Here is a 21,828-nt window from a genome sequence, read left to right on the forward strand (position 1 = left end):
TTCTCTCTTTTCAACGTTAATGTGGACAATGTTGAGCCATTAGATTTTTAGTTCGCTCAAGTTTGGATGAAATAAATGAAAGACCGCGTTGTTACTTCATTGTTTTTCATTATAAAACGACATGTCGTTGGGACATTGGAAAACAAAAAATAAAGAAGGCGGCGTGCTAAGCACGAGCTAGGATGGGCTGTGTTGCCATCAAATTCTCATCCCCTTTCCTTGGATTACAGACCATCCACTCCTTCCTTGCACCACAACGCAGACACACGGTGTGTAACTCTCTCTCTCTCTCTCTCTCTCTCTCTCTCTAAATGGTTGGGCCGTAGACGACCAGAAAATGGCTGTTTCATTCTACTCGGCAGTTGGCTTCAATTCTATGGTAATTTCATGCTCCTCTTATGCACCATTCCGTCTGATGTCTATGTTCAATTTGTGTCTATGAATGCATGTTTATAGCGAATTACTACAACTTGAACCAATTTTTTTCTTCTTTGTTTTCAACCCCTTCTGGTTTTTGTTTTCTGGTAGTCACTACTGATAATACCCACTTCAATATCTTTTTCTTTTGAAACATATAATATTCAACTGGGTTGTGACCTTTAAAAGGATGAATCTTGGCTCAAGGATAAGGCTTTCTTTTAGTTGTTGAGGTTTTTGACTGTTAGGACTTAATCCTACTGATGACTATTGTGCCAAATTTGTTTTTGTTTGACCCAAGTTTCCTGGAAGAAAGGAAGGCGCCTATGGTGATTTCATTTTTCAGAAAAGAAAACTTATGCCTCTCCTTTTATGATTTTTTGTTTGCTTGAGCTTCATGGTCAGAACTCAAGGGGGAATTTTTGTTTACCTTCCAAAACTTCGGTCTGTTTTATGAAAGGAGAAGTACTTAGCTTCACTCTTAGTTAGACTTAATCATTGATATGCTTTCTACTTTTTTGCATGATTGGTACGATGTCTCAATGCATCTAAATTAGAAATTAATTGTACCTTGCAAAAATTGTGTTCTATATAGCTGAATAGTTTCATGCTCTCATTGCTAATGAACGGTTCAAGGGACTGTTTCCAACTATGTTGGAGATGATTGTTCAACAAATGATTCTATAATTTACATAAGTTTTTTCTTTTCCATTTGAAGTTAAAAGCCAAGTACCAGAGCGTGTCACAATTTTCTGCTGGAGCTTGTATACCTACGGCTACCCAATTCACATCTTCATTCGGAACAGTTAGGCCAAAGAGGGATATAAGCAAGAAAAGATGGGGCTTATGTCTTTCAGTTGCTGATAGCAATCGTCTTACCACAGAGACCGATGATAAGGCTTCTGGAAATACTGCAAGTTCTCCTTCTGATGACCGATTACCAATTGTGAATTCTTCATCTTTGGGTTCTTCTGCCAACGATAGTCAGTTCCAAACTAGTGTCCTAGATCAGTCAGGGACTCAAACCTCTGAGCCTTCCAATGGGTCTTCAGTTTCCTCAAGCCAGGAGCGGGACGCACCTCTGTCACCTAATGTGCAGTCTAAATCAAAAAGATTGCCGCTAACAGCTAGGGAGAGACTGAGGGCAGCCAAGGTTCTCAGGCGTTATAACACTGAAACAAAGCCAACTAAAAAATCAGATAGGGGCAAGAATGTATTAGATGCTCTCAGAGATAGTGAACGTGGGAAGAAAAGATCCGGACTTCCAGAGGCCCCTACAAACATTTTTGACGACAGCAAGCGAGGGATGCCAAAGCAGGGCCTAACTTGGGATTTTCCAGGGGGTGCTGATTTGTTTCTAATTATCTTCTCATTTGTATTTATCAGCACGGTCATGTTTGCTACAACTTACGTTGTTTGGAAACTTGGTGCCATCCATTTCAATGAAAACTGAGGGATGGACTGTGGATTTGAATCAACATTGGGCGAGCCACCTTGACGCCTCCATGTACCAAAGTTCTCCTTCGCAGCCACAGCCACAGGACTAGGATTTGAAATCATTTTAGGCAAGATATACATGTCAATGTACAAAGATTTTCAGGGTCAATATTTGTTGTATCGTGATCATGAGTATTCAACATTTACTGCTCGTATACTTTTGTAGCTTCATTGAAGATAAACATATGGTAACAGCTATTCAATTCCTTGAACTTCTTCCCTTTGTTTCCTATCTCATCAAAAACAAGTCTTTCACTTTGTTGAAAATGACCAAAGAAAAACCATTTCACTTTGTATTTCTGTCAAAATTTACATTGACCTTGAGATATTTTAGTGGAAGACGCAACCATAAGTTGCGGCTCATTTCATTTGGGCAGAATCTGATTCATCCCAAATGTCTTGCCAGCACCTAAAGCATGAGCTTTCTTAAGTTGGATCAAACATGCATGAACTCACCCATCTGTTCTCATGATCAAACACGTGCTCATTTAATTTGCTGTCATCTATGACCAGAGAGAAGACCAAAGTGGGCTATCCACTGGAGCCATTCATATTTTCTTAGTCTTTAGACGTGGCACCTTTTATCATGGCTCCAGCCGACGGTAGATATAATTCAAGCAAATATGTTGAACCAAATGGGACCCGAAAAGACTGCGTTTGAGATATGGATTTTTAGAAAATGAAGGAAGAAGAAGATACGGGAGCTACAAACACCACACATATGAGAAAATGGGCAACTCTGCAAAGCAAGTGGTTGATCAGATGTCGTATCAATCTTTAAAGTCCTCTTTATGGTGAGTTACAATGTTTGAGTGAAATCAGGGCCCTATATATCCGGCCCTTGATTCTCATTGAAGCATTTTTGTCTGCTTGTGCCGTACAGCACAAGCAAAACCCATGAAATAGGACAAACCGAGCCACTAAAATGAGTGGCAACTTGTTAGGTTAATAAGGCACACAAGAAATAAATCTTGCTAGATCTAAGAGATCTCATGGAAATTATCTGATCTGACAGTAAGATTATGTTTGACAATTGTCAATAAATTCAACCCGATTCACATATTTAGCAATTAACAATTCTAGTTCGCTATCTGAAAACATAACATGTCAAACATAAACAATATTGCACAATCGTCCTGATTTAGTGGGGATGAAAAAGCACAGTGGTGAGGTTTGATAGTGGTTCCTGAAAAAGCACAAGTCAGCTGCCAGCAGCTGTATCTCACTTGAATTATGGGTGATGTGGCAGTGTGCTTTAGTCTTGTTAAAGTTGTGTTAAGAGTAAGTTAGAACTTCCTAACAATGGTTGGTTTAAGGGGTTAATATGAGCTTTGTATATTTAAAGGCTGAAAAGCATTGTGCTAATATGAGTCAATTCTCATTAACCATCATAAAATTTCCTCTCTCTAAGCCTCTCTCTAAGCTTCTCAATGCACACTCCAAATTAAATAGAAAAGGTGGAGGGAAAAAAAGAGGACAAATTAGACAAAGTTACAACATTAATTAGCATTTTACAAATCTTATTCTCGTGGTTTTTATCACAAATTAAGTTGATCCATCTTCCCTACTACTCTGTTACCAAGTCAATGCATGCACAGCAGAGCAGCTGCTATTAAGTTGATGATCCATCTTCATTTTTCATATTTGATCGTTTGATAACATAACATAATCTTCTCGTACAATATTTTACTACGATTTTTGCAAGTTTTGCTATAGGATGTTTCTAAATTGGTTTTGGTTTAGAAAGTTGATGTGGTGAGACAAATCTCTATGTCCTTTTGTGAACCCAAATGCAGTGAAATATATAGTGGATTAAGCATTCTTCGATTTTTCTAATTACCAAGAGCCCTTTAAGGTTTTGTTGTTTACTGATGAATCAAAAGAAAAGCAGGAAAAAAAAAAGTACAAAATACAAATAAAAATCGTATTGAGAATAGCCGGATACGGCCAAAAGCAAATTTCATTTGACAAGTTAAACGTTTTATGGATAACTACCGATCACTATCAAAGGTGTGGAGATCACACATTATTAGTGCAATGAACAGTAGATCTTGATGTGAGATAAAAGGCAAAGGGGATGGAGAGTAAGGTTTTAGAGAAGTGTTGGTTGTTTTTGGCTATGGAGAATTGTTATTGTGCTGGTCCTCAAGGGGCAACCTGGGCTCCCTACAACTCTGCTGCGCTGAGCAATGAGTCTTCCAGCTTTCCACTTCCATGGCCTCCTCATGCCTCCAGCTCTACCCAATTCCAGTTTTGTGGGTTCCCAAATTCTTGGTCTGCAGCAGCTGAAGGTGCTGATGAAGAAGACAGGGCTGCAACTGCTTCAAAGAGCCACAGCCAAGCAGAGAAAAGGCGCAGAGATAGAATCAATGCACAGCTTGCAACCCTAAGGAAACTAATTCCCAAGTCCGACAAGGTACTTAGTACAATATCACTTAATAATTCTCGATTCTCGAGAATTAACTGTCTAACAACATAACATATCGACGTTTCTACAGATGGACAAGGCAGCTCTGTTGGGAAGTGTGATCGATCATGTGAAGGATCTAAAGCGAAAAGCAATGGAAGTCAGCAAAGCCTTCATGGTTCCAACTGAAATGGATGAAATAACCATCGACTCTGATCCTGCTCAGGCTGCTGCAAACTCCAGCAGCAACAATATTAATATGAACAAAAGCAGGTGCAGTATCGTCATAAGGGCATCTGTTTGCTGCGATGACAGGCCAGAACTGTTCTCGGAGCTCATTCAAGTGCTCAAAGGCCTAAAGCTGACAGCAGTGAGAGCAGACATGGCAAGTGTGGGTGGCAGAATCAAAAGCGTTTTGGTCCTCTGTAAAGATGGTGAAGAAGATGAGGCTCTCTGCATAAGCACTCTCAAGCAGTCACTTAAGTTGATTTTGAGTAAAATTTGCGCATCATCTATGGCACCAAACTGTCGAATTAGAAGCAAGAGGCAGAGGTTTTTCTTGCCATTTCAATACCCAAATTAGATCTTATTTTGTTCCCAAGATTTTTTGAAGTGTGTGTGAATCAAGTGATTTATAGAGTACATTGAGTCTCTATTCTTTTCTTTGTGTTCTTCCCTTGGGAGGCATGCTTCAATCATGGATTGTATTGACATGTGGAGAGATTAAGCTATAAGCTTGGGGGCATGCATAAGGCAATAAGGCAACTGTGGGCACAACAAAGAAGGAGCAGGAGGTGATTTATCATGTGTGGCTTCCTACCATATTGAAGAAGAGAAGTTTGCATGATTAGATTGAACAATAAATATATATGATGTTTTGCTTATTTCTGCCAAGTTGCATTAGCTGGCATCTTGTAATTGTACGCAATTTTGGAATTTGATAACAAATAATTGCATTTATGTTATTTTGGCCTAAGTTTATCTCTAATTGCTTAATAAGAAGAGGGTGCTTGTCATGCTTTGCTTCACACATGGATCGACTACTACTTGGTTTGAAGAATCACCAGATTTAATTATTGATGCTTTGTACGAGGATTGTAACAAGTAATTTTTTCACTGGTATGATCTTAGGGGGACGTGGAGCGCTCTAATAGTGGCAAGGTTCCTTTTCTCGCTTGCGGTTGTGAAGATAGGCTACCTAGGTAGTCCGACAACCCCTACACCTTTATGCGTAGAAATGTTCGCCTAATCCTCTAAGACATAGCTTTATTTTTGTTTTTGGTACTTGTTTTCATCCTACATTATCAATAAAATTATATCGCCTTTGGACGCAAAAAAGGAAGAGGGTGCTTGTATTGTAGGGATAGACAATGGGTACTCCTTGGACCCAATTACCACCGCACCACCACATCGCTAAACACTAAATGGGTATCTATATGGTCGTCCATATCCATTAGTAGGGAGGCAATAATGACACAGAATCCTTAAGGCCTCGTTTGGTTTACGGAATGAATTTGAAGGGAAATCATTTCCCGTGTCATTTCCCAAGAGATGGGAAATGGAAGATTTCTTTCCCACATTTGCCCATGTTTGTTTTGAGTATGAATGGAAAACAAAGTTTGTATACATTTTCAATTATACCTATATTAAATCAAATATAAAAAAGAATGCATTTAGTGATTTATTGTAATTGTTAATGGGGACAAAATTATCATGAAAAATGTTTATTTAATATTGGCTCATTTTTCCAAACTTTCCCATGAAGAGAGAAAACAAAACCCAAGTTGGGAAGATGGCTTCACTTTCGCCCTTACTTTCCCATGGGTTAGGAAACGATTTCTCATGCTTGGCCTTACCAAACATGGGAAAGTAATTGATTTCTCATCCCCAAGTCTCCTTTTTCATGAACCAAACGGGGCCTAATAATCACCCGATCAATTACAGAGTCATTATTGTACGGTTGTATTAAACCCCTCAATATAACCCCTTTTTGGTGAATCTGTCAAGGTGCCATTTTGAGTCTACTGCTCCAATTTGACGCAATTGAGGTTTGAGATGTTAATGATTATATACCTAATTTCTTAATAATAAAAAAATGCATTTAGCTACTCCACTTTGTTATCTACATCTACTTATTTCAACTCTCCTCAATCTTTTTTGGTCACAAACTTTGAATTCGATGCCTTCGAGTGTAGTAGTTGGAATTGATGTCATGTTGTAGAATTAAACTTGTCTACCAACTTTCTTTTTCCATCGTAATTTACTCCAGAAGGTGAGTTAATAATAATAATATAGTTTACTTTTTAACTGTTTAACAAACGGATCCATGACATGACCATACTATCCACCCCTAATCTCGGTTCAGCAGTTCAGTAGTTGCTTCACACTCCTGTTCCGTCCCGTTTCCGTTCCACTAAGAAACGGATAGCCGTTACCCACTTCCCTCTCTTTCTCATCCCACACCACACTACACTATCCTACTCTACATTCAACAAACTGCCCTTACTCTTTTTTTTTCTTTTTCTTTTTTCTGTTAATTCTTACGTGTGTGTGTACCATCATCACCATCCATCTCAAATCGAAGTCATCAGTCCTGACGGATCAGATTGATCTAGAGAATTGAGCTCTATAATCAAAAGAGAAGTTTGACAACAACCATCAGTCTCGATGGAAGTTATAACCTCCTACCTTCTTAAACCCAGACAAGTTTGACAACAACAAAAAAACCCAGCATTCCCAGAGGCTTAATAATAATATTATGGTACAAAATAAAATTAAAAAACCAAAAAACAGAAAGGAAAGAAACGCGTTTCAAGTTAATTTCTGTTATGTGAATCAGAGCGGTTTTACGGTTCATGCATGTCGCCAACCCCCCATTCAAACGGTTAAAAACACTCTTCAACCCCCCCTCTCTCCCTTCCCATTCTCAAATTCACACAATCCATTTCTCCTCTCTCTCTCTCTCCCCCTCTGATCATCATCGTCGTATGATGATCATCATGAGCGTGATCAACAGTGATGAGGATCGAGTGAAGGGGTCGTGGAGCCCACAAGAGGACTCCACGCTCATCAAGCTGGTTGCCCAGCACGGCCCACGCAACTGGTCCCTCATCAGCACCGGCATCCCCGGCCGCTCCGGCAAGTCCTGCCGCCTCCGGTGGTGCAACCAGCTCAGCCCCACCGTCCAGCACAAGTCCTTTACGCAGCAAGAGGACAACATTATCGTCCGGGCCCACGCCCTCCACGGCAACAAGTGGGCCACCATCGCCCGCCTCCTCCCCGGCCGAACAGATAATGCCATCAAGAACCACTGGAACTCCACGCTACGGCGTCGTCGCCAACTAGCCGAGTTGTCGTCGGCGTCGTCCGATTCCAACTCGGCCGCGCCGATCAGGTACGAGCCGGGCATGAAGCGGCAGTGCCTGAGGGTGTCGCCGGAGCCCGACAGCTTTAAAGCGGACGTGGGAGGGGACGGGGTGGTAGAGACGTCGCTGACGCTGTCGCCACCTGGCGAGAAGGAGGAAAACGAGGTCGTTTTGAAGAGCGAGGATCATGATGACGAGGGGAAATGTGCTGTGGAGATGGAAGACAAGTGTTTGCTGACGATCATGCAGAGGATGATAGCCCAGGAGGTGAGGAATTACGTTGATAGCTTACGGGCCGAGGATGGTCCCACGTCGTTTGGGCTTCAGTCAGCAGCGCTCCAAAATGATCCGTAACGCTTGAATATTTTCTTCTTTCATTATCTTTTGGTCTCTGTTGGGTTGTGAATTCTCACTTTCATAATAGGCGTGAACTTGGAAATCTTCATATGCATCAGCATCATCATCAGATGTTAGTTACCAACTCTTACTACTTGGGTTTCAGTTTAGCAATCTGCCCAAGTTTTATTTGCGATCGTGAATCACAATAGGATAGCAAAAAGAAAATGAGTACTCCAATCGACCAACAAAATTAAAACCGTCCGAGGACATTGATTGAAATCTTAAGGATGCAATAATCCGCAGGCAATGCAAACATACTTTGCGGACACAACAAAGATTAACCACATATTCTGTTCAGGGTTTTCAGTGTGTATTTGCATATGGCGTTGTTGTAGGCATATCAATATGGAAACACATAAAGTTGCCGATTTATAACTTTTCCTTCAACCAGAGCATGTAGTTCCATTTCTTATGCGGAGGATATAATCGCTTTCGGAAGGTAAACAAAACCATTCGCATGTCTTCCATTCCACCTCCGTTTAAGAGTAAAACAGAACAGAATTGCAATAACGAGTGCCGTCTAACTAGCTATTCAACACACAGATTAAAACTCATATTATACATAGTACACCTTACCAAGCAAGAACTGCTAGTAAGGCATGTATTATATAGCATTGCACAAACCAAAAGTGGAAGATCATGGAAATTTTACAGGAAACCTATTTCTCATACAAAAACGCATGCTTGTGCTTATTACCATAGTCTTAACTATACACCATCCCAAGCCATACACACTGGTGAAAACAACCTAACCAAGACTGACGCTTTCTATCATACCTACCAAAAACACCTCTTTCAGTTCCGATGACAGAATCATGTCCAACCCAATCCAAAACTTCGATTACAGAATTCAATCAACCTATCCAAAATATACGTACCCACTATCGTAATTGACTTCAATCAACTTACAAAGCAAACAAGTCCAAATGAAGCCAAGTCATTCATCCTAGAACACAAACCATGCCTACTCAACAAGGCTAGGAAGGCAATCGCCACATGAAACACCATATCTACTCAACAAGGGCTAGGCATTCGCCCCACACATAGATCACCTTCCATGGAGCCCAAGTACTAATATCAAAGTCCTAAAAATTCATCTCTACCTTGCAAATAGACAGCGATATCTGAACAGTTCATTTCTCACACTAGCCTACAACACCAGTAAATAAAACATTTCCCTCTCGCATCTATCGCAACAGAACATTCATCAACTAGTATATTCTAACTCGGGACACAATATTTTAAATCATCAACGCATATATAAGAGAGATCCATCATCACCATCAGAATTTAAAATCGCGATACCAAGGCTCAGATAGAAAATCAGTTATTTTAAAGCTCATAATATGGTTTGAAAGCTGACTGAAATTAAGCAAAAATTGTTCAAACTGAGAGAATCACAAAAGTACACAACGACTACAAGCTGACTAATCGGTACTGATTACTTGATTAGAAAACAAAACATGGGGATCGGGTGAGAGACGACGTCGATTGATGGTGGATGGCGGCAAAACTACTTGGATCTCTGTCTCATCTTTCGGCGCTTCCTCTTCAACCTCCTCATGCGCTTCTTCTTCCACTGCCCACGCCACAAAACAAGAGGAAACAAATCAATAAACCAACGGATAACAAAGAATAAGAGAAAGCGCAAGTAGGGAAAGGAGATGGAGCTCTTACCTTGGCTCTCATGCTGACGATGAAACGAAGTTCGCTTTCAAAACCCTAATTCTGCAAAGAAGGCTGCGGAGAAAAGAAGTTATCGTATCTTGAGAGGGTCTGGATATTAGCGCTCTGCGACTATTTATATTAGAAGAAGAAACCCTAATGTTGAAGTCGGGTTTTGAATTTGGGTTGGGCCATTACTTACCGTCCTCAAATTTTGGGTTGAGGATTGGGTTTTAGGGCAATGAGCAGATTGGGTTTTGGGCCAACTAAAAAATTAGGATTTTGGGTCGATCAAAGGAGTAAAATAGACTTATCTTTTTAGAAGCCCGATCTTCGCATAACCAAAAAGTTCAAATTTTTTTAAAAAAATTTCAATAAAATATTAAGACGTGAATTTGATCAATTGATCAATACAGTAGAGCAAATTCGAGTCTCTATTATAAATTAAATTAATATCCCTTGTATTAGAAAAATCAAATTAAGGAAAAAGAAGGAAATTGACTAAGTTCAGGGCATTCGTTGAACATATGCCGCCAAATGTATAAACAACGCATTTATTTTTATAGGGAAAGAACAAAGCATTCATTTTTTATGCCTCAATCTTCGTCTAGTTTCCTCAGGCAATAAAATATATGGAAAATCAAACCACGACAAGAGTAGGAAAAGGAGAAGAAGAAAAAGCTCTAAAATATCTCCAAATAAAGACGATAACACAAAGGACAGTTCTGCTTTACAATAATTTACAAGATCTAGGATAACAATGAATTAAATTATCCAAATAGAAAGGAAAAATAGAGTAAATTATTTCCAAAAAAGGAAAAACCCAAGCAAAATCAGGAAGTAGTGGACTGAGCTTGGAGTTGAGCTCGACACAGCGGGCAACTCGACCGAGTCGCGAGCCACGTATCCACGCACTCAGAGTGGTAGCAATGGCTGCAATTCGGCAGAACCTTAACCTTCTCGCCATCTCCGAAAACCCCGAGGCATATGCAACACTCTCCGCCGCCGCCAGCCTCCAAGTCCCGATCCGATTGCTGGTACAGGACGATTGGCAAGGTTCGGATGGCGGCGGGGTCGAGTCCCTTGGGCTGACTCTGCGGCGGCGCGTTGGGCGGCGCGTTGGATGAGGAGGAGGTGTTGGGGTAGTAGTGGCATACCCAGCGCGCGTAGAGCAAGAGGACGGTGACGAGGAGGACGACGGTGAAGAGGACGATGACGAAGAAGAGCGTGCGGCCTCGGATATGAAACTGGGTGTCGTCCAGCACCGTGAAGTGGCCGTCGAAGGGCTGAGATTGTTGGGAGGAGGAAGCCATTTGGAATTTAGAAGGTCGGTGGATCGCCTTTGATTAATGAAGATTTGAAGTGGGTTTAAGTAAGATTAGAATGTGATTAGCAAAAGAGGAAGGGTTTATATAGTAAGTAGGGGCTGGTTGGTTTGGTGGCGAAATTGTTTGCTCGAAGACAGCTGAGAGAGTAGTGGCTTTACACAGTTCTTGAATGATTTTTTTATTTTTTATTCTTTTTCGGAATAAGATATTTCTGTAAGCAAACCCATTGGGCTTCTACCATTGGATGAGGGCCCACATTTGACTACTTGGAATTTTGCTATCTTTATCCTCTAAATTAACTTATTCACGTTTTATTTTTATTTTTCTGGGCCTCCTTTTATGAAATTTCTCCTTTATTTTTAGGGAGCTTCACTAAAACACCCAAAATAAGAGCTGAAATTATAAAAAAAATTCAATACCCAAAACACTTTATAAACACACTCAAAACTCATCATTACACACACTCAAAACTCATTTATAAACACACCCAAAAAAGATACAATTGTTGATTTTGGGTATATTTCTATGTTTAAATGGTGTTTGGATTTTTTTATAAATACATGTCCAGAATTGAGTTTATTTATAAATTTGTATTATTTTTATTCATTTTTGGTCTTGTAGTCTTCAGACAGTTTTCTCTGAAAATTCTTTTTTTTTTTTTTTTTACTTTTTACTTTTACCGTCAAATTGGAGAGGTCTTGGGTGTTTCTTGTCCTCCATTCTCTCTTTTGGCAAAATTGCGTGTTGCAAATGTTTATTAGTCGGAAGTTTTAAGTTATTAATCCATCTGAATATAAAATAGGAAACTAATCTAATCAACGCAAAAGATAAGTTGGGTTATCTCTGTCTTTTACCTTATGAAGAAAAGTTCAACTCGATCAAGTTTTCTCCATTATTGTATATATATATATATATATATATAGTACTCTAAGCCTAGAACATTCACAAAACTTTATATCGCCAATCATTGAACTGACTGCTCATTTTATGTGTTCATACATATGGTACATGTGATTCTAGTTGCTGATTCGGGAATATTAATCATTTTCTGGGTGTTGTTGCGTTTGATCAATAGAGAAAAGTTGTATTCATATTCGGCATCTTAATTGATTTGTATTTGTTTTGTTTATCTTATCAATAAAATACTATCGTTCTTTTAAATTATGCTTTTGTCCTTCAATCTGTTGTCAATAGTTACCGAGATATTATAAAGTAATTAATTAGTACTTTGCTTCGGAGGTACATACGGATAGTAAATAAAAATGGGTAATGCTAGGCTTACCACATTTTTATACCACATTGTATACCACCTCTCTAATAGAGGTGCCCGATATACAACGTGGTATAAAAATGTGATAAGTCTGGCATTTTCAAATAAAAATTACAATTGATTGTTATGAGGGGACAAGAAGAAATCCAAGTTGGGAAATTACTTGATGGAAAGCATGCGTCACCTGAAATCAACTTAGCATTGGACCGTTATAGATATTGCCATATAAAGTCGACAAAGTTGTTGGATTATGTTCCCAGAATATAAAACTGAAATACTACGAAGATAATATATACAATGAAATGAATGAAAATAGTTTGAATTTCCAAGTTGTAAGAATTTAGTGGTGTACTTGTGACACACTTATAGTGGTTTACATGCACTTATGAGCAGCAAAGTAGGAGGAGCCTTGTAAGAATAACACTCAAGTTATAGTGGTAGGAAACTATTGAAAGTAGAATGAAATTAGCCATCCAGAAAACGAAAGGCCACCTTAATCTTTGAAAGGACATTCTCTATCTATCAGGATAACAGCCCAAACTCACTCAAATCAACCTTTTAGAACGAGGAAAACAGCAAACAACTTTAGGTTCAGCTCAGCTCACAACAAGTAATTGAAAACAACGGCTACGGTTGAGGTTGGGCCTAACCTAAAAATACAGACATTCAATAATCAAATTGTCTTTCTTGCCCTCAAATACCAAACATCGATCACTTATTTCACATCAATACTTGTAGTGCATTACACAAGTACTAATTTATACAATATAACATAAATCCATGTCCAAATATAAATAATTATAACGATAAGCAAAAGTTTGTTTTGTCACGATTGAGAATGCGTACATCCTAAACTAATAAATCTAAAGTAAACATCACAGCAAAGAAGTAGCAATTGACGCAGGCATGGCTCAAATCTTCTCAGTTGGATCAACTTATGTTGTCCCATGAGATATGCATGCTCTCACTGCACGCAAATTAGTTGCTACTTCTATCTAGCTCAACGAAATACCAAATATTGATCATATACAAGTTAAAGATTATCAAGAGGGTACTTAGTTAAACTTCGAGACATTTCTAATTGTTAGACAACCACTAGGCGTACAAGAAATCACTCGAAACATATATAACGGAATGGGGCTTGGAGGATTCGAACTAAGGAGCTAGTCAAACTAGAGCTCGAATACTATGTTAGACAACCTCGAACCAAAGTTGCAATACCATATGTTAAACAACCGTTAGGACAAAAAAGTTATGTTGTCAAGAAATTGGCTAACAATAATTACCTAGTGAACTATGAACCTCACAATATATACATGCATAGTATATATATATATATATATATATCTACTTGTAGGTTGACAATTATGAATGAAGTTCTAAATTTTGAAGCTAACATAAAAGCTTACACAAAGAGCTTAATTGTACTGACAAGATGAAGTCATACCTGAAGATTGATGCTTTGATGAGTGTCTTGACAGATCTTAAGAAGCAGAGATACTAATCCTTTTTCTTTGGTTTTGAGGCGCACCAAAGTCCAAAGAAATAGGAAGACTAGCTCTTGCCAAATTTAAGGCACCAACAAATTTTACAGGAAAGAGAACCTTACTAACTTGTTGCTAATGCACACAATTAATTACACACTAAACCTCAAATTTCCTTTTCAGATCAAGAAAATGAGATAACTAATTAATATAGTTTTTGATTTTTTTATATATATGTTCTTTAGAAAAGGATACAATATTTCCTCAGTTCACGAAAAATAAAATAAGAAGGATCGATCGATCGAATTTCTTCTTTTGTCCCAACCTATCCTAAAAATGAGTAAAACACCCTATGTATTTAATAATAATCTGATATTATAAAGAGAAAATTAAAAAGAAAACCTTACCTTAGATCGATCTTTCTGCAGCATCATCATTTATCAATTGCCAAACCCTTCAATCCATCACCACCAGCTTCAATCCAATACTTCGGTATGCCTTTTGTAACCTCGTGAATATCAAACTCATATTCCCAGCACTGTTGTCTCATCAACTCCATAAGCGCAAGCAAGTTTTGGCCGATCTTGTAAATTAATACTCTTCATCAACCCATTTGTAAACCAAAATCACTGTGAAACCTTGCATGCAAGCCCAGTCGACATATAAAGCTTCAACTTTGAAAGGAATTGAGTACATTACTGTATCTCTCTTGTTCTTCTTCAAAAGAGACATGCAGAACTATAAATATATATAAATATATATGTAAGATCTTGAATTCTTCATCATCAGGAATCAAATCCTTTAAAATCCGAAAAGAAAGGATCACCATAGTCCCAAAGACTCGGCGCACACTCTTCCTCACTCGTCAACGGCCACATTAACGGAGACATAGGTCCCACTCCGCTCATCGGATCCGAGCACCCCGGTGCAACGGGCATGGGTTGCGAAGACGACAGAGACAACCCGGAGCCCATAATCGAATTCCCGTCATCGAAAGAACACGAATCGGCCTGATTGTTTTGATTATGATGAAGTAGTTCTTGGTATTGATCATGGCTAGGGTTTGGATTTTGATATGAGATTGACGTGTCACCACGGCCACCGTCAGATACCGGGTACTGATGATGAAATTGTTGCACCGCAACTTGCTGCTGCTGCTGTTGTTGTTGGTGCAATAATGGATTATTTTGAAGATTATCTTGGTCTCTCATATTAATATGATGAGGATGATGCTGACTCAGCTGTACGGACGAGGTAGCAGCAGCAGCAGCGACGCTAGCGTAAACTCCGACACCAGCACCATACGGAACGAACCCCGATGCCATGAGCGGGACCGGGTGGGCTGATGAGGGGAAAGGGAGGGTAAGGCCGAACCCTGAGGGGCGAGGAAGCAGAGGTCTTAGGGTTTGGCTGGAGGAGTTACAGGAGGAGGACGAGGAAGAGGAGCCACGCGTGGACGATTGAGAGTTGGTACCGGAGGGCTGGAGGTTGAGCTGGGCCCTGGAACCGTAGAGGATGATGGCGGCCCGGTCGTAGGCCCGGGCTGCGTCCTCGGCGGTGGCGAAGGTGCCAAGCCACTTCCGCGTCCGCTTACGAGGCTCGCGGATCTCGGCCACCCATTTCCCCCAGCTGCGCTGGCGCACGCCGCGGTACCTGAACTTGTTGTTGTCGGGGCCTCCCTTGCCCTTGCACTTTTTGTTGGTGGTTTCTGTTGGTGTTGTGGCGGTGGAGGCGGTGGTTGAGTCAGGGCTTTTGTTGTTGTTGTCGTTGTCTTGGGGAGGGTGATGAGGTGGGGCTGCTGGAGGTGAGAGGGGGTGTTCGTCTTCCATAGGGTGAAGTTGCGGCGAGCGCTTTAAAGGATTGAAAACAGTGGGGGGGTTTTGGTTTTGGTTTTTGGGGGAGAGAATCAAAGGTGGATGGATGGAGACACTATACGTGCCCTACCTCGTTCAGTGTTCTCGATTAGTCGAAAGAAAGAAAGTTTCTCTGATATTGGGTCTCATTTTCAATGCCATTTCTGTTAATGGTCGAATAGGGCGGTGCTTCCTCTTTTATATTTATATTTCGCTTTTCTTCTTCTTCTTTTTTCTCTCTTCTTTTACAGAATATTGATAGAGTCTCTGAGAGAGAGAGAGAGAGAGAGGGCGTGATTGCTGTCCAGTGAAGTAACAGACCGGGTTCAGGTGTCAGTGCGCACATTGGTTTTGGAATTTGAAACCATTTACTTATTATTTTGTGTGTTATTTCCTTCATTCCTAGGGTTTGAATGTTTTTATAAGTTTCTTCTTTTCTGAAGAAGAAGGAAAAAAAAGTCATGTTCACGTTCAATTATCTCTGTAAAAAGCCTCCACTTTATTCTTATGCAAATCTGAAACAAAAATTGGATGATCATGTTCGATACTCTTCATTCATCATGAGTAATTTACTTTTTACTTTTTTACTTTCTGGTTACATTAATTTCGTTGAATTTGGAATTAGTGGGTGGCGTAGTAACTTTGTCTTTTGACCCAGGGACAAGGAGCCTTCCTGTTCTAGTTCCCCGTGCCAGAAATTAGTTGGGAAGAGAAATTTTGATCAACCCCGGTTATAATTAAGTTGAACTAGGCCTGTTTCAAGGTCCTCAAAGTCGGCCATCTGACTGACTCATCTGAAATCTGAATTGCTTAAAAGGGATTCAAATTCTTTTGAATTGCTTTTGAATTGCTTTTTCATAGAAAGGTCATGAATTGGTTAAAAGCTAATAGGATAAAGAGCATTATTGCTCATACCTAGATACTTAATAACCCTAGCTCTGTCATATGATATATTAACCCTAGCTCTGTCATATGATACATCCTTATCATTATTAATTCATGAGCCAAAATATCACAGCATATATTTATATATCGATGGCAAGCTACATATTACACCCAGTATGTCTTCATGCGGCGCCTCTCCGTGTTTTCTATGACAACTCTCAGACAAGCACCTAATATCCAAGCTGATGGTTAATTACAATATATATATATATATATATATATCAGTCTGAATTCTTTAAATAATTTCATTTGAGAGACATTCTTTAGGATACTTACAAATTGTACAGTCTATTTTTCGAGTCTTCATTCATATATTATCCTTACAAGAAAATCAAAAAAATTGAAAATCATTAAGGAATCTAATTGCTAGCAACAAAATAAATGAACATGATACTTCAAAAAAATAGACTAAAATAATAATTTTCTAATTGAGTAGTCTAATGGTTTCGGATTCAACTGATTTTTTGCATATATGATCTTTGAGAGAATGACTAAAAATTAGATGGTTTGGATAATTAAAAACAATGTGATGGGCCCTACAAGGATATTCTTTAAATAGACTTATTTAAAGAATCTCTTAATAAAAGTTCAATATATATATATATATGAAAATAAATTATATAAAGATTGGATCATGTTTCAATTATATTTTAGGGTTTGCATTAAAAAATTATATTTTAGGGTGTAACTGTTGTGTGCATGACTTATTGTAAAATACTGTATATATGTTGTGTGTAAATTGATAACGTATACTACGGAACCAATATATGGAGGCAATTAAGAGAATATGATGTCGTGATGGTTGAGTTGGTAAAAATCATTCTCTTTATTATTCAGGCTTAAGTTCGAGTCTCGTTGCTGACTATTCCTTTTAGTGAGTGTAAAATTCAAAAAATAGGCTAGACTCCCTCTATAATGCCTCAAACAGATCTTGATATGGTTTAGCCTGAAATGGAGTAGCACTTTACCTAAATTTTTTCATGAAAAAAAGAGAGAGAATATAATGTGGAGGAGGAATTTTGCATGAAGGGGATGACGTGTCCGCAGGCCAGAGGAAGTGCAGGAATAGTTAGGAGCAGGCAGGAAGCATGTGGTGTCCAGCCCAGCGCCTAGGAACTCGCAGAGGCAGAAGGCAGTACCACAGCAACCAATATAAATGGAACCTGTTGGACTGTTAAAAACCACCCAAATAGAGAAAGGAAGAGGGACAATTTCTGTCATCCGATACGATACCCTGTTGCAAAATTTACTTACCCTAATATTTTATGCAAAAGATATTAGGTGAGCTTTTGGAAATATTGAGCAGCTTGCTTATATATTGTCGTGTCGTGGGTGGGTCTGGTGGGCTTGTAAGCTTAGTGGGGAGCTGTTCCAATTTGAACCACAACCTTGTAGCTTTTCCCTCATATAATTTCTTAATTACGTTTTCCTTCTAATTGCATGACAATCTATCTGTACAACCTATACCACGTTCCCTGCAACATATCTAAAACGCATCAAAACAGATTGAATAGGCCTTTCCCATAATGTATTCACAGTGTTTATAAAAGATATATAAACCCTGATCTATTGGAGCAAAGCCCTCCCAGGTCTCAACCCCCAAGTCAAGGAAACTGAAAGCGAAAAAGAGAGCAACGTGATTGTAATTTAAGTTGTTAGGAGCATTTATCAATACGCTTGAGTCTAGATTCGATTCACATTTCCCTCAGTATTGCTTGTATAAAATAAAAAATGGCTACAACAAAAAAAAAATGCAGTCTAATGGGATATATGGTAAGCGCATTCAAATATTCGAACCCATCAACTCAGTGTCCTCGGGTTGAGCATGTTCAATATCGGCATTTGGGCTGATGAGTTCTAATGAGCCCAATCAAAACAAATTTAACAATCACTGTCATCGGTGCAACCTGCCATGGGCCACAATCCCTTCACATCTTTGCAGAACATGTGATCTCTGTACAAATATTTTCTCACAGCCCCTAATGCATGACAAAGAAAACACAACATGATTAAGTACGTGATTTACCCAATCAACTATGCAATTTGATGTCCCAGTTCTTTTTTTATAATTTATGTAATCCATATTCTAAAGATATTCTAATTTACGAGAAAGAGGGAAATCGAACTTGGTATATGAAAAAGGATAAGCCGTTCTGCTCAATTGGCCTAAGCAATATATATTCTACTATCGGAATCAGTTTAGGCATATTCCGGCTTGAAACCCTTTTAATTAAACATGTTGTTTATTTTGTGCAGCATCTATATGAATTGGATCCATTATGATGCTTTATGTTTTTCAACTCTCTGCACACATCACAAGCAAATTCAGTTGAAAGACAAAATCCAAGACCAAAATACAAGATTCTTCCGCTAATTGAAGTGCCTCTAATAAGTCTCCGATCCAACGGTTCTCGTCGCAGCTTACAATTTACCACTCGCATGGACCATGGATGAAAAAATGGAACACAAGGGAACCCCGTTTATATTATAAGTCAGGAAAAAGAACTATACAAAGTCAGCGCATGTGAGCTAAGCAAAGAAAGAGGGAGAGAGAGAATCGTGTTCGAGTGGTCCTCAAGCGTATGGGCTCTTGACCAATATCTCGTACTTGTCAACTGCACTTGTGGGGACAGCCACCATCACCTTCACAGATTCCCCCTGATCATCACCATCATCATCATCATCATCATCATCATCATCCCTCCCTTATTATTTTTACTACCGACTGGCAAAAACAGGCAGTACCTGTCGCTCAGTATGGGCCCCACATGCACTGGCCTCCCCATCCCAAAGTCAACCCTTTCCAATCCCAGCCTTGACCACTGCGACACGATCAGCACCCCCACCGCGTCAGGACTCGCCTTCGACTCGCTCACCGACTCCACCACCCTCCGCACGTGCTCCTCCCCCACCCTCTCCTTCGCACGCTTCACCAGCCCAGCGGCGTGCCCCAGCCCCTTCTCCTCCAGATCCTTCACGCTGCTCTGCGCGCACCCCAGCACGAACGCATTGCCGTAGTACCCGCCGGGTAGACTCGGCTTCACTCGGTTCCGTACGTTGACGCTGAAGAGGAGCTTCAAGATTTGGTTTGAAGCTAGGTTCAGTGCTCTGGCCCAGCTCCTCCATACGTGGGCTGAGAGAACCTCGAACGAAGTATAGGCCGACTCGGTGCTGAGTCGACTCGTCGACAGTGCGAGTTTCTTCAGCTCGCTTAGGTATATGTTTTCGAATGTTATGGAGGTTGGGACGAGTCGTTCGTTGGAGAACCGGTTCATGAACCCGCAACGGTCGGGGACCTTGTTGAACTCGGGGTGACTCGCCGCATTAGGAATTCGATGACGTGGCATTACATGATTTACCGGTTGTGGGTCCAGCAGGTGGCGATCCCATACCGGAGTGGGTCTGAACTCGTTCGCGAACCCGGGTTTGCCAGCTGCCAACTCGGCGAACGAGTTGAGGAACTCGGCGCTGCCGATCCCGTCACAGAGACAGTGGTTGAATCCCACGCCGAGCGCAGCGGCTCCGTCCTTGAGCCACGTCAGCTGGACGACGAGCGGAGGGGCACCCTTGAGAACGTCGGCCACTTGGAGCGACAGTAGCTTCCTCCATTGGGCCACGTATCGCGGGGCCCGCTCGAAGTCGGAGAGCGTGGCGCGGTCGGACACGGCCTCGATGAACACGGCGCCCTGTGCTCGACAGACAACCTCGAGGCTTGAGCCGTCGGCTTTGGGCCGGACCCGACCGGCCAGCGGGTAGTACGGGACAAGGGCCTTGGCCAGTGCGGTCTTGACGCGGGTCGTGGTGGCTTCCTGATTGAGGACCGGTCGAGGGGCGTAGACCAAGAGGTACTCAATGGTGAATCGAAGGAAGAGTTGCGAGTCAATGGCTGAGAGGTTGAGGACGCAAGTTGGGGTGGGCTCGGAAGGCGCAACGACGACAGCCTCTTTCACACGCACAGAACCTGCCATGAGTGATTTGTTTATCTTCTTCTGTGCTTAGTTTGAGTGGTTTTTGGTAATGTGGTGGATAAGGAGGAGGAGGAGGGGATTTTGGGTTTTGTTTTTGGTGTGATTTTCTTAGTTTAGAAGAGACAGACAGGAAGGAATATATGGTGAAGGGTTTGAGGTGAAGCAAGTGACATCGGCAGTGTGTTATGTTTTGCTGGTTTGTTTACTGTGAAAGATTTTTGCCAAGATTCTCCGGGTATCGCTTTATGGAGAAAATGAATATCAAAACAAAAAAATATTGACAACTTGGTGTCCTCGAGAAAAAGAGACTTTTGTTGTAACGGGATAACATTGTTTTGTTATCCTATGTGAATAAGACAATGAGATATGAAAAAATCAAATCACATGTCGTTGTGTTATTAGCTGAAAATAACAAATAGTATTATTCCCGTGGCATGAAAGTTTCTCTCCACTCCCGAGACTGATAGCTCTCTCTCGGCTGCTGTTAATTATTGGTTCTGATTTTATAAATTATGTGCGCGTTTAATTTGGACATGTAATAATAATCTGTGTAATTTTTTAAATTTATAATTATGATATAGTTTAATGGGGAGGTGCAGTGCAACTGTGCAAGTGCAGGGGGAACTGAGGGACGTGGAGAGTGATTGCTGTCAATTTCATGTCTGGGGTATCTTATGCAAAAAGATATTGATACAATCATACCAATATTACGTAAAACCTGCTTCTGTGTGTGCTCTTGTGTGTTTGTGTGCTTGTGTGGTGGTGGGATTGGGATATGAAAATATGATATGAAGGACGGAAGATGAAAACCGGGCTTTTTCTTTTGGCTTTTGGCTTTTGGGGTGGGTGGGGTCTATAAATAATTTTACGATTATTTTGTGTCTGTTATTAATCTAAGAAGGACATTGATTCCTGCAGACCAAGAAAATACTGTATATAATTATATGGATGATTTGGAACGGCATTTTAGGAAGATCCACTGTCACTGTGCCACACATCTCATCACCTTGAAAAATAAACAAAAATCTAAAACGCATGTGAAAGAAAAAACACTTCCCTTCTCTCTCTCTGTTCACTCGTGTCAAAATACAAGTCTAGTCTTAAAGTTGTTGTTTTTTTTTTCATTCTAAATTTACTGCAGTGAAGTGCAGTGCAACATAGCTGAATTAGTAGTAATAATTTTCGGTTCTTAATCTTATTATATTGTATAGGCAGGCAGGTAGGTATCTA

The 21,828-nt window shown here is 40.3% G+C and overlaps 5 protein-coding genes, 1 long non-coding RNA gene and 1 pseudogene across 6 annotated transcripts; 3 read left to right on the forward strand and 4 right to left on the reverse strand.

Moving 5' to 3' along the window:
- Positions 1-213: 213 nt before the first annotated feature.
- On the forward strand, positions 214-2,126 carry LOC103332803 (uncharacterized). Its single transcript, XM_008235558.3, has 2 exons — positions 214-379; positions 1,136-2,126. Exons 1-2 carry the CDS (start codon positions 338-340, stop codon positions 1,868-1,870), a joined length of 777 nt encoding a protein of 258 aa, XP_008233780.2. The 5' UTR covers positions 214-337; the 3' UTR covers positions 1,871-2,126.
- Positions 2,127-3,963: 1,837 nt separating this feature from the next.
- Positions 3,964-5,297, forward strand: LOC103332804 (basic helix-loop-helix (bHLH) DNA-binding superfamily protein). The gene is made up of 2 exons (XM_008235559.2): positions 3,964-4,330; positions 4,413-5,297. The coding sequence occupies exons 1-2, from the start codon at positions 3,992-3,994 to the stop codon at positions 4,902-4,904; spliced, it is 831 nt and encodes a 276-aa protein (XP_008233781.1). The 5' UTR covers positions 3,964-3,991; the 3' UTR covers positions 4,905-5,297.
- Positions 5,298-7,283: 1,986 nt separating this feature from the next.
- On the forward strand, positions 7,284-8,176 carry LOC103333046 (transcription factor MYB73 pseudogene; annotated as a pseudogene).
- A 1,220-nt stretch (positions 8,177-9,396) lies between these two features.
- On the reverse strand, positions 9,397-9,897 carry LOC103332805 (uncharacterized). The gene is made up of 2 exons (XR_514179.2): positions 9,763-9,897; positions 9,397-9,664 (listed from the first exon to the last, which is right to left on the reverse strand). It is a non-coding gene; the product is annotated as an uncharacterized LOC103332805 (long non-coding RNA).
- A 521-nt stretch (positions 9,898-10,418) lies between these two features.
- On the reverse strand, positions 10,419-11,256 carry LOC103332806 (RING/U-box superfamily protein). The gene has a single exon (XM_008235560.2). It carries the CDS (start codon positions 11,061-11,063, stop codon positions 10,584-10,586), a length of 480 nt encoding a protein of 159 aa, XP_008233782.1. The 5' UTR covers positions 11,064-11,256; the 3' UTR covers positions 10,419-10,583.
- A 3,361-nt stretch (positions 11,257-14,617) lies between these two features.
- Positions 14,618-15,661, reverse strand: ABI4 (Integrase-type DNA-binding superfamily protein). The gene has a single exon (XM_008235561.2). The coding sequence runs from the start codon at positions 15,659-15,661 to the stop codon at positions 14,618-14,620; it is 1,044 nt and encodes a 347-aa protein (XP_008233783.2).
- A 3,420-nt stretch (positions 15,662-19,081) lies between these two features.
- On the reverse strand, positions 19,082-20,864 carry LOC103332808 (HXXXD-type acyl-transferase family protein). The gene is made up of 2 exons (XM_089051473.1): positions 19,344-20,864; positions 19,082-19,308 (listed from the first exon to the last, which is right to left on the reverse strand). The coding sequence occupies exons 1-2, from the start codon at positions 20,596-20,598 to the stop codon at positions 19,205-19,207; spliced, it is 1,359 nt and encodes a 452-aa protein (XP_088907599.1). The 5' UTR covers positions 20,599-20,864; the 3' UTR covers positions 19,082-19,204.
- Between the last annotated feature and the right edge of the window lie 964 nt (positions 20,865-21,828).

This window comes from Prunus mume, linkage group LG5, assembly GCF_029339155.1.
Source record: "Prunus mume cultivar Tortuosa linkage group LG5, ASM2933915v1, whole genome shotgun sequence".
Classification (NCBI taxonomy): Eukaryota; Viridiplantae; Streptophyta; class Magnoliopsida; order Rosales; family Rosaceae; genus Prunus; species Prunus mume.